Raw genomic sequence first — 12797 nt, forward strand, 5'->3', positions numbered from 1 at the left:
AAGAGGTTGAAGTTGTCAAGGATTTTGTCTTGCTTGAATCCACAATCAATTTTTATGGAAGCAGCAGTCAAGAGATCCAAAGGCACATTGCCTTAGATAAATCGGCTACACAAGATCACTTTAGAGTGCTGAAAAGCAAGAATGTAACACTTGCCCAAGCAAAGCAGAAGCTAACAGGCTGTGTAGCTGAGAGACTAAGGCCCAGAGAGAATGAGACTGAGACAGAGAAATGGAGAGGGAGAAAAGGCTGTCCTGACTGGAAGAGCTTTATCCTGAGCATTTCGGATCCTGAATTGTATCCTGTTTAACTTTCCTGACCAACCCCACATAGCCTTGGACATGGCCTGTGATTTCTGATGGACACAGACCCAGTGGAGAATGCTGTGGGGAAAGACCATCGGTGTAAGAGTTGGTAGAAAGAGGAGGAAAGCGGGTGGAGACATGTCTGACCTCTGTGTCATAGGAAGCAGCCAAGGGTCGACGCGGATGGCGATTCTTCTCCTCATTTGTGAAGTGTGGGGCTTTCATTGGCTGATATTCAGAAGCAGATCATCCGACCTTTCTTCCTGATCCTTCATCTGGAAGCCCCCCGGGGGTCTATGTCCGCATCACAGCAACACACGAGCCTCCACTGACAGCCGGTGGTGGTTGTACCTGAGGTGCATTGGACGGGACTCAAAACTGGGTCTTGGAGGGGATTTTACCCCCAACCGCCAAGGCCTCCTTTACTCAACGATACAGACTCAATTGAACCTGTAGAGACCATTAGAATAAGAATTCCTAAGGAGTACGGTGGGGGGGCCGGGGAGTCTGCCTTGGACCATAGGGTCGCTATGAGTCAGAATGGACTCGGTGACAGTGTTTCCTTTAGTTTTCGGAAGGTTATCGCAGAGGATATGAGGGGGATAATGAGCTAATAATAACGTGTACAAGAATGAAGAAAATGTCGTGAAATTGATTGTAGTGACGATTGCACAACTCTTTATTTAAATGATTGAATCGGATACTGCATGACATACGTTAATAAAATGTCAAAAAAGAATACACAGTCAGTGAGCACTTCTTCAAAGAAAGATGGGGCTTTCTACTCCCGTAGGGTTTACAATCTTGCAAACTCACAGGGACAGTGATATCCTGCCTATGAGGGTGTCTATGAGTGAGCACTGAGTTTGGTTTGGTTTTGGTGACGATCGGGCTGCAGCCTTCGGTATGGACTGCAACTCAGTGCAAAGAAAAGAGAAATCCTCACAGCTGGACCGATGGACAGCGAGAAAAGATTGACCTCATCAAGGACTTGATTTTGCTTGGATCCACAGCAGACAAACGATGTACTGCATTGGTCAGTCTGCTGCCCAAGACCTCCTCGAAGCGCTGAAGAGCAAGGAGGTCACTTTGAGGATTAAGATGCGCCTGACCTAAGTCACTTCTAACCCTCTGAAAGCCTAGGGCCCCTAGATCCAAGCTGCGCTTAAACATCACCCCATCGTGCTGATCATGGCTTGTGCTGTACTCATGCAGGCTTCCCTGGAGGACACGGGGGGCCTCGGAATCTGCATAATTTTTCATCATGACGTCTTAATAATGAACTAGAAAATCATTTAAACCCCTGTGTTTTAGATAGGCGTTGACTTCCTTTTCTTATTTTTACTTTGTATTAAATCGGCAAATCACAGGATTTGTCCCAACACTTCCCAGATGCTAGACTCCAGCACCTAGTGAAAAATTTGACTTCCTTTGGCCGGATTGTGTTCTTGAAGCTGAATCACAGCTAATCAAGCCACAATGATTAAATAGCCTGAATATTCAACATCCAATCAGGGCAACAGCCACCTTGTCAATCTGTGAATCAGTCCGGTGTTTGCCGTTCCTGAAAGTCAAGAGCATTGACAGAGGAGCTCACCTGCCCGTTCCCAAGAGACAAGCAGACACTGAGTCAGGTGCTTCGCCACCCAGAAACCCCAAGTCTGAGAGGGTCCCGCCGTCTCCTCGGAATTGTGGCTTTGCAGACCCTGCAGGTTCTGGATCTGGTGCCGGGTGCTGGGGTCGGGGGATGGGAAGCTCCAGAGAAATCAGGCCTTAGGTTATGTTCCATCTCCTTCCTGTTAGAGATATGCTGAGTGATAGAGGAACCAGTGTACCTTTCAGTCTGAGCACAGGTAGTGGTTCTAGTAGGACGCGCGCCGAGTCAGCTCGGGCCCCTGGCAGCCTGGGCTGCGACAGAAGGGAACGTTGCCCAGTCTTGCCCAACTTCCTGTTGGTGGTTCATAGGTTTGAGTGCATGCACTGTTGTGACACCTGTGTTCATCCACCTCATCAAATGCTCCCTCTTTTTCACTGCAGCTTCCAATTTGCCAAACATAATGTCCTTCTTTCGCCATGGGACTTTCCTGACGCTGTGTCCAAAATAAGTGGCTTGAAGTCCCGTGTCTCCTCTGAGCACCGTTTGTGATGATGAGATTCATAGAAGGCTCTGTTGTTTGGTGACTTCAAAGTAACTGATCTTTGAAGACCCGATTTCCAAATAAAAGTCATGTTGACAGGTTCTGGCAGTTCAAACTTCAACATATCTCCTGGGGACACAATTCCACTCACAGTTTTCAGCACAGAAACTGAGCCATCCCAGGACGCTCTCCAGCTAGCCCAGGGCAGGATAGAGTGTGGGAAAGACCTAGCAGATGGCCTGAAGTTTAAGCTGAGTTCTGAAGAGGCGGTATGAGTGGAAGGAAGGGAGAAGGGCTGAGTGGAGATAGCATTCATAAACTTGAACTCCAGTGTGGCCAATGAATACAAGAGGCAGCAGAGCAATGTAGGAAAGGAATGTGGCCTTTAGAACCAGCTACTTACCTTCCTTCGAGGGGTGCCCTGGTGGTGTAGTGAGTTATGCATTAGGCTGATAACCTAGGACCCCTAGATTCAAGGCCAGTAGTTCAAAACTACCAGCTGCTCTGCAGGAGAAAGGCTGCTGTCTACTCCCACAGAACTGCAATGTCAGAAAGTCATAGAAGCGATTCAACTCTGTCCTGCAGGGTTACCATGAGTTGGAATTAACTGATGGCAGTGAGAGTTGAGTTAGTGCCTTTGCAAGCAGGAGACATCGGTTCTTGTTGAGTCTAAAATTGACTCATGTTGACCCCATGGGTGAGAGTAGAACTTCCCCCAGGGTTTCCTTGTGGGACTAGATCCCCAGGTCTTTTGCCTGAGGATCTCTCGTTGAGTTCAAACATAGGCCTTTTGCTTAGCAGCTGACTCCTTAACCATTGCACCATGAGGGCTCCTTGGAGGTTGTTGGGCACGTGATTAATTAACCCCCCTCCCAGGTTTCTAGTCCTTTATCTATAAAGTGAGCTAATAGTACAGATCTTATAGCATGTGCAATTGAAAGGATTCTTGTGTCTAGAAAAGGAGCCCTGGTCATGCTATGAATTTTCTTCGTTGACTGAAAGGTGGGTGGTTCAAGCCCACCAGTGTCTCCTGATAGTCTTGGCAACTCTCCAAAAAACCCCAACAAATAAAATACTCACTGCCATCAAGTTGATGCTGACTCATAGCGACAGGGTGGGACAGGGTAGACCTTCCCCTGTGGGTTTCTGAGGTGGTCTTGAACTGCTAACCTTATGGCTAGCAGCCCAACTTAGGGCTTAGGATCCACTACACCACCAGGGCTCCTTTGGTGACCCTATATGAATGGAAATGGACCTGATGCAGTAGTTATTGGCGGCTTATTGTGTGCAGAGGAGCTTTAATGGAGTGTGTCTGACATTCAGCAAATGCTCTATAAATGTCTAATAAACAAAAGGAATCGACCCTGTCAAAAGGGTATTTTTCTTTCTAATGCTTCTGAAATTTTTGAAAATCTGATTATAAAAGCACATGCTACTTTTGATTTCTAACAAATGCCTTGGTTTGTGTTTCAGACACTGCCCAGCATCCTGGACGGGCTGCCCCTCTGGACATACTCTGCTTCGGTTGTCTATTTATTCTGCTACCAAAGCAGCCCCACACCATGGACCTCACTGGATTTCTGAAGTCGCAGTTCCTCTGCCACCTGGTCTTCTGCTACGTGTTTATCGCTTCGGGGCTAATTATCAACGCCATCCAACTGTGCACACTTCCCCTCTGGCCCATCAACAAGCAGCTCTTCAGGAAGATCAACTGCAGGCTGTCCTACTGCATCTCCAGCCGTAAGCGCTTCCGCCGCGGGGCTCTGTTCTCTGCCCGTCAGTGCAGGGGCTCTGTCCGCTTTCTCCAGTGCGGGAGTTTGGGGGGTTGAGGTTGGTTTTCTATTTGGAATAACTCCATGTTGCCTTCACTTGTGAACATTCTTTTTCGAAGGAATCACCACCCACCACTCAACAGGCCCCTGGGGTGTGTTATGGAAGGAAACGGCTCCTTCTCTCCCCATGTCTCCAGGTCCCCTTTCCAGAAGAGAGCTTTGTTCCTCTTGTTGTTAGGTGCCTTCAAGTCAGTTTCGTCTCATAGTGGCCCTGTGAACAAGAAAACCAAACACTGCCCGGTCCTGCACCAGCCTCTCAATGGATGGCCACCCTGGTTGCGCCCCTGGCAGCAGCCGCTGTGTGCTGCCATCTCCTTGAGGGCAGAGCCGAGAGTCCAAAAAAGGATCACGTTCTGTCCGAAACCCGTAGATTCAGAATCCAAACGGGGGGGTGGGGGGGACATGTCTCCAAATGGATCCCCGCAGCTCTGATCGGTCCTTCTTCTTTAAAACTTCAAAATACTAACTTCTGAGAAAGACAGGCAGAGCATCCTTTCTTTCGCCCAGAGTGCTAGACCGTCTCCCTCTGCTCGGTAGTACAGAGTTTCCCAGAAACATGTCCCGAAGATGCTCAGGCCGCCAGCAAACTGTTAGCTGTCTTATAATCACCCCAAAGCAAACGTCCATCCATGTATCTGGCCCGTCAGGGCAGCCACAGTGCGGTCCATGCCTGCACGATCCCGGCCATGTGCATGACTCTAACCCGGAACGTCGGTTCCTGCAGAGGGCTGGCATGAGGCAACGCTCGCAGGGCAGAGATGGCCCCGTGGTCCCCCGGGCGCCTGAGTCCCAGCTGTGTGTGGAGAGAGCTATTTTCATAATTGATGAGAAGCCAGCAGTTGACTGAGATTCACTTTCTAATTTTAAACATTGTCGCGTGCTCTCAAAAGCAAACCGAACTCCCTGCCATCGAGTCGATACAGACTGACAGCGGCCCTGTAAGAAGAGGCTAGAGCTGCGCCTGGGAGCTTCTGATGCTGTAACTCTGCCCAGGGAGTGGAAAGCCCTTTCCTGCTCCCCGAGAGTGGCTGGTGGCTTGGAACTGAGTCCCTTGCAGGCTCTAAATCGAACAAGCCCAAACTGAGCTCCCCTTCCTCGAAGCCGCGATGATGCTCTGCATGTCCTAGAGTCCGGACTGTCGGGCCCTTTTGCATCCTGAAATCATCTATTTCTGAGTGTCCTGCCCGCTGTCCAGATGCCAAATAGAGGGTTCTTGGGACGGGCTTTCATTTGGAGGAAGAGGTAGGGACCAGGACTGGGGTCTGAGCTGCTCAGCTCCTCTGCTTAGCGCTGGCAGGGGGCCTCGGGGTGCAATGCTTGCCTTCAACACTGCTAAGCTCCTGCAAGCTACCGCCTTGTATGGGAGCCCTGGTGGTGTAGTGGATTTGGCGTTGGGCTGCTGATTGCAAGGTCAGCTGTTCGAATCCGCCAGCTACTCCCTGGGAGAAACATGCAGCTGTCTGTTCCTGTAAAGCGTTACAATTCTGAATAATACTGAACTGCACACTAGTGAGGAGCTTCATGGCCCCGTGTCTAGAACTCCTTCCCGTGTTTGATGGATTTCCCACAAGTCTGTTCTCTCAAACAAGACAGTTTCAGAGTCAGAGAAGCTGGACACTGTGTTTCTCAGTTCAAGAGTATGTCCCAGACAGGCTAATCAGCAATGAGATGAGCGAGAGAGAGATTCTGACAGTCTCGGAAACCCACTCGGGCCTGTGAGGGTGCTGTGAGTTGACATCAGCTGGATGCCTGTGAGATTGTTTGCTTGCTGAGAGGTCGGTGCACTGTTGTCTGTATGGGTAAAAGTAGCTTTTCTAGTTGTCTGGTGAGAGTGGTATCACAGACTGACTTTAATTTATCCTTTCTTCCCCCCAGCGATGCTTTTCATCTGCACAAAGACCACTTGCTTTCATTTTTCCTGTGTGTTTTCCTCGTGTCAATTCTTGTTGTTGTTAGTATTCCCTGATCTGGCTCTGACTCATCTTGACCTTGAATACCACAGAAAGAAACACTGCTCTCACATTAGAGCCAGCATGAGGACGGCACAAAAAGGCAGTGTTTTGTTCTGTTGTACATGGGGTTGGAACCGGCTCAATAAGGCCCAACTATAAGTCAGGATCAGAAACATTAAGGATACAGTCCTTTTGTCCCAAGCACCTCTTCTCACTACAGAGAGCACACACACAGCTCTCTCATCCGCTGCTCCTCAGCCTCGGTCATGTGGCCTCTTGGTCTCTGCCCTACTTGGACCAGTGTTATCAAGGCTCCTTGAGGGCACCCATGGTGCAAGTCACCTCCTGGCTGAAGGCACTCAACTTCCCTGGTCCCAGAGGCCTATGCTCTGCCTCCTGGTCTCCACCTGGCTCACCTGCCTCCTCTTCATGCCATGATCTTGAACCCGCTTCAGCTCCTGCCTCTTCTTTCTCGGTGGTTGTGGGATTCTTTTTTTTAATCATTTTATTAGGGGCTCATAGAACTCTTTTCACAATCCGTACATACATCATTTGTGTCCAGCACATTCGTACATATGTTGCCATCATCATTCTCAAAACACCTGCTTTCTACTTGAGCCCTTGGTATCAGCTCTTCATTTTTCCCCCTCCCTCCCTGCTCCCCCCTACCAGTTATGGGGTTCTTTATTCCTAAGACGGCTCAGTCCACACACGGCAGAGTGGCAAAACTGACCAATGCTGAAGTACACGTGGTTCTGCACCTTATTTGCATGCCCCCACCCAGTCGTTTCCCCAGAGGGAGACGTCTGTTCCTTTCTGTCTTTGAAGAAGTTCAGTCAGAATGGTCCTTAGAGGCAAGGAGGGTGAGATTTCCTCTCATGGACTTTGGACATGTTGTCAGGAGAGATCAGTCCGCAGAGAAGGACATTGTGCTTGGTAAAGTAGAGGGGCAGTGAAAAAACAAGCCCATCGACAAGATGGATCGTCACAGTGGCTGCATTGATGGCCTCAAACATGAGAACAATTGTGAGGACGGCACAGGAGGGGGCAGGGCAGCGCTTCATTCTGTGGTGCATTGACTTGCGACGGGTGCACCGAGTCAGCAGCACCGAACCACACAACCAGCCAGCCATTTACACTGGAACCAAATAATAGCATCTCACTGCACCCTCACCCACCCACCCTATGGGCTCTTTTTCTTTCATTCACACCCCCTGGGGATCCTTAGTTGGTCAGTCAGTCAGGGTCCCCTGTCCACCTTAGAGCCGGGGGATTTTACCTCGATGAGTGGGTGGCCCCCTCCTTGTCCGAGGCCCTGAACATCTGCTTCCATTTTCTGCCTTGGGCACATCTGACGGTCCTCCGCATGGCTGCAGGTGGGATGGGGCAGGGTGCACAGTGCCCAGGGCACCAGAGTAGTCTGCTTCAGACACTAACAGGGTGTGTCCCCTGAGGACAGAGACAGTTGAAGGGACTCGGGTGAAATGAACCTTCTAGAATCTCTGTTTCACTTGCACGCTTGTTTAGTTTCAACTTCGTCCATATTATTCGGCTCAATAGTAAAGGAAACTAGGGACTTGGGGAGGACACGTGTGGCCTGTGGGCACTACCGTGTAGGGGTCCTTCCCAGGGCCCCCAGCATCCACAGGGGGTGCAGCTGGAAGCCACGTGGCAGGGCATTCTTGGTCCGGAGTGGCTTCTTGGGAGGATTTGTTGGGAAGTGGGAGGCGGGGCCGGACTTTCAGTGGGGAGGACAGAGGTCTTTGTCTGCTATGATCGACTCTCTCATGGTCTGTCTCACACACATGTTTGCATGCTGAGGTTCCCATTCCCAGTTTGAAAGACGGGGCTTTCTACTCCAGTAAAGAGTTGCAGTCTCTGAAACTCACAGAGGCAGTTCTACCTGTCCCTAAGGGGACTATGAGTCAGCATCGACTCTATGGCAGTGAGTTTTCTGTGGGCTTTTTGGGAAGGGTCTTCAAGGCCTGCAGGCCCTTTGTTTTCCGAGGGTCCTCTCGGAGAGGGTGGAACATTCCTTCATTTTCCTTCTGCTCCTAACCAATCCAGGGAGTGGATCCAGGTGGGCCCACAGGACCCCCACGGCACTGTCCCCAGCACCACACTCAGGGAGCCACCACTGCCGGGAGGGGAGGGGGCTGCGAACTAACGGGCGTCTGTCTGGGTGCACTGTGTTACAGAGCTGGTGATGCTCCTGGAGTGGTGGTCGGGAACAGAGTGCACCCTCTACACGGATCCCCAAGACTACCCCAGGTACGGGAAGGAGAACGCCATCGTGGTCCTGAACCACAAGTTTGAGATCGACTTTCTCTGTGGCTGGACCTTAGCGGAACGATTTGGGGTCTTATCGGTAAGTGGACTTTTGCTGTCCGGCAGCACCCCCTTTTCTTGCTTGGGGACTCAGGTACCGAACTGGACAACTGGGTTCCATCGTGCTTGACATTGGGGTTCACATCTTCTCATGAGCAATACTAAGGAGCCCTGGTGGTGTCGTGGGTCACACGTTGGGCTGCTAACCACAAAGTCAGCAGTTCGAAATCACTAACCCTGTCCTCGGGAGAAACACTAGGCTTTCTACTCACGTAAAGAGTTACAGTCCCATGCTTCTTTAAAACAAATAATAAAATAAAGAAGGAAAAGTAAAACTGAAATGGACTTGGAATCTGTGTTAGGCTGGGTTGACTAGAGAAACAAATCCAAGAACACTCATGAATGAGAGAACTTGATCAGGAGAAATAATTATATATCAAGGAAACATGCCACCCCTGTCCAGATCAAGTCCCTAAGTCCAAAACTAGTCCACAAATTCCTCTTCAGACCCACGCAGCCACATACACTGATGCAGAGTGCAGGAAGTTCACAGGCTGGTGGGTGCAGAGTTGTGTGGATCCAATGGCCGTGGCCGCCTCACAGGGCTTGCAGCAACTAGGTTCCACTATCAGGAAGGTGAAGGCAGAGAGGAGAGAGAGGGAGGTTCCCAGAACCCTCCTTATGAGAAGGCCACACCCACAGAGTTTTCCTCAGGCTGTGACCTGATTGACATGCGAAAATCCACCCCATACACTCCTATCCATCTTCAAGTTGACACGAAACTATGTAACTGCCAGAGTCGTTAGTGACAAACAGAAACAAACAAAAGTTACAATCTTAGAAATGTGCAGGGACACTTCTACCCTGTCTTATGGGGTCTCTATGAGTCAGAACCAACTTCATAGCAGGGAGGCGGTGATAGAACAGGCTAAGTGTTGGGCTAATGCCCCAGAAGTCGGCAGTTCAAGCCCATCAGCTGCTTCTCGGGAGAAGGATGTGGCTGTCTGCTTCCAGAAAAAAATTAATAAAGACCCAAAAATACCAAATAAAACCCATGGCCCTCAATTTGATTCTGACCCACAGTGACCCTGTATTAGGTTTCTGACACCACAAATCTTGATAGTCTTTCAACTGCCCTCCACGGGGCTACCGTTCCAGTACCTGACCCCACAGTGACACCGAGGCTTATGTATAGTTTTGTATCCAGTATCTTGTTTAAAAAAACAAACAACAAAAAGACCCCAACCCTCTTCTTGTGAATTGGGTGACTGTTTCCAGTTCAGATCAGTCTCCGGTTCAACAGTCATGCATGTTCTGCTCCATGCCGTTGATTGCTGTCTCCTGGGTGTGGTGGCGTGATGTGACGTGATGTGACGTCACTCCCTCCCTGTGCTGGATGTTTCTATCTCTCCTCCTTTCCTAACCGCTCTGCACTTTGAAGAGTGTGATGGGTTACGCCTTGGCTTTCCTCCTTATGCCTCCACGGCTGACTTGATATCTGTGTGTGTACTAAAACATATTTCTGGGAACAAAGCCAGTGAAGTAGCTATGTTTCCCTGTTCTGAAGACCTGAGGCAGAAGTGTGTTAGTCCGGGTTGACTAAAGAAACAAATTGATAGACACTCAAATGTGCGTCAATTATATAAATTGAGAAAATAGGATCCCGTCCAGTCCACATCAAGTCCATCAGTCTGCTGTTACCCCATATGTCCGATACCAGTCTGTAAATTCCTCTTCAGACTCACACAGCCATGCAATGATGCCGAATGCAGGAAGATCACAGGTGGAAAGTCTTGTGGATCCAGTGGCGGTGGAAGCATCTCTGTGCTGGCGTGGGTCTCTACTTGGTTCCTCCAGCTCCAGGACTCTGGCTTTATCAGCGTAGCTCCATGTGGCTTGTCAACAGGAAGACTAAGCAGAGAGCCTATCTGGTCTCCAGGGAGCTATTTATCTCCTTGGAGCTTCCAAATGAGGTCATCAAGCTGCGACCTGATTGACAGGCTAGACTCCACCCCTTCACAAATTGACAGATTATGTAACCACCACAAGGATTCTCAGTTTTGTGAGTTTCTTCTGAGAGACGCCTCCTCAAAATACCTTTTTTGAAGCCAAGTCATGGCCAGGAATGATTAATAACAGGATCATTTTCCCGTCCAGGAAGAAAGAAAGGGTATGTGACGTCTTTTCGGCTTGACTGGGACAACAATGGGTTACCGCCTGGTTCGTGGTGTGAAGTGCTGTCGAGTGAGTGGATGCTAGCTCATGGCGACCCTGTGGGCAGCAGACGGAAACACTGCTCCGCCCGGCACCATCTTCACAATTGTTGCCATGTTTGAGCCCTTGCGGTGGCCCCTACTCAGTCCATCTCCAGAAGGGTTGTCCTCTTGTTCAACAACCTCTTTTTCAAGCACGACGACATTCTCCAGATACTGGCCCACGTCTCGCCCTCTTCACCTCCAAGGAGCATTCCCGGCTGTCCTGCCCAAACATCTTGGTTCATTCTTCCGGCAGTCTGTGGTACCGGGTATTCTTCTCCGGCATCCTTATGCAAATGCATCTTTCCTATTCCTCGGCCAGTTGGAAGTAGGCTTTGCTGACATGCCAGCCTCTCCTTCAAAGTCTCCTTTGTAGGCAGCTAGTGATTTGCCTGGGATCTTCCAAGTGGTTTCAGGACGTGCCTGTCCTTGCAGCGTGAAAATGCCAGTAGCTGTGGAGCAGGAGACCCTGTGCTGTAGCAGGAAGCCGGCTGGCCTTAGAGTCACGTGAGAGTCCAGCTGGATTCCTTGATGGCTTTGGGACCATGAGTGGTGACACCGGCCACTCTCTGTCGCTTCGTGCATGCTGCTCACCTGAGTGATGCTATGTCTAACCCTCATGACTTGGTCACCTGCGTTTTCTAAGTCAACTCCCCAGCCTTAGCTTGGTTAAAGCATTTTTCCAAGGACCGCTGTTAGCAAGTCCAATGCCAAGGTGTCTGCTGTGCCTAGGCACCCTGGTGGCATAGTGCCAATGAGCTGGGCTGTCAACTGCAAGGTCAGCAGCTCCTCGGTCTCCAAAACCCACCACGGCAGTCTACCCTGCCCTCTAGGGTTCCGAGGCGTTGCCATTAACTCGATGGCAGTGAGTTTGGTTTGCGCGGACTCTTGCCCACTGGAAAGTTTTGGAGGAAAAGTTGCAGGGGATCCTGACCTGTCTGACACCAGGACGCATGACAGGGAACAGACTCCCGACACCGCTCCCAGCTGGCAGCCTCTAGGGTTTGTACTCAGGGCCTCCTTCTGGCCAAGAACTGAGCAGGAAGGAAGGACCCAAGCAGAGAAGTTTGGAGAAGCCCACAGGGCATCCAGAGGATGATGACGGAGGGGAGATAGACATGCAGACGGGAAACAGAGGTGCCCCATTAATACACCTGGAGGAGACGCAGAACCTGAAGAGGCGGGAGAGACAGCTGTGAGGAGGGAGGGACACAGACATCAAGTGCAGGCTCAAACCCAGGACCATCTGGGAGTCTCACTACCAAGTCTTTTGGAGCCATGGTCTTTGTACAACTCCAAGCCCAACTGAATACTGTCTCTTCCTAGGTGTGCTGGTAAGCAGATAGTTACAGAGCAGGAGGGCCTATGGCCTATGGCTTTGTCTCCAACTTTAATCTCTTAAAGGACTACTACTATAGAGTAGTAGTAGTAGTAGACCTGGCGGAGCAGGTCTAGGTGGGATATCAAATGGAAGGTGACAGGATCCACCAGCTTCAAGCTCAAGTGATGTCTGTACAAGCAGCGTGGCAAAGCAGGTCTCGAAGGATCCTCAAGCACTAGCAACACGATCCATTGGTTGGCCTGGCCCACAGGTCCTGTAGCTCACAGTTTGGAGCAAAAGACTAGCTACAGCAGCACACACTCCCCAGCACGCTCCATTCACCAGAGAGAGAGAGAGAGTGTGTGTGTGTGTGTGTGTGTGTGTTGGTGGGGGGCGGGCCTTGCAGAGCCATTTATCTCTGCCCTCCAATCAAACTGCAACCTGATTAATCCCACATGTTCTTATTGGCCAGTTGGGCACCAGAACCCTAACGATTACAGGGAGTCTCTCAACCTTTGCCTAGGCCCATCCTAGCACCCCATTCACTGGGAGCAGGTGTGGATGGTTCTTATGTAGCCTGCCCGGTGGCATAATGAGTTATGATTTGGGCTGGTTACCACTAGGTCAGCAGTTCGAAACCACCAGCCATTCCATAGGAGAAAGACGGG

At 50.3% G+C, this 12797-nt stretch overlaps 1 protein-coding gene across 2 annotated transcripts in view; it reads left to right on the plus strand.

Moving 5' to 3' along the window:
* Nucleotides 1–12797, plus strand: part of AGPAT4 (1-acylglycerol-3-phosphate O-acyltransferase 4) — a 66949-nt gene that overhangs the window by 41389 nt on the left and 12763 nt on the right. For both annotated transcript variants that reach the window (XM_075554288.1, XM_075554287.1), the window contains exons 3-4: nucleotides 3915–4181; nucleotides 8424–8593. In XM_075554288.1, the coding sequence (XP_075410403.1) occupies nucleotides 4004–4181; nucleotides 8424–8593 (348 nt within the window). In that variant the 5' untranslated portion in view covers nucleotides 3915–4003. The remainder of the gene's footprint in view (nucleotides 1–3914; nucleotides 4182–8423; nucleotides 8594–12797) is intronic.

This window comes from Tenrec ecaudatus, chromosome 7 (assembly GCF_050624435.1).
Source record: "Tenrec ecaudatus isolate mTenEca1 chromosome 7, mTenEca1.hap1, whole genome shotgun sequence".
Lineage (NCBI taxonomy): Eukaryota > Metazoa > Chordata > Mammalia > Afrosoricida > Tenrecidae > Tenrec > Tenrec ecaudatus.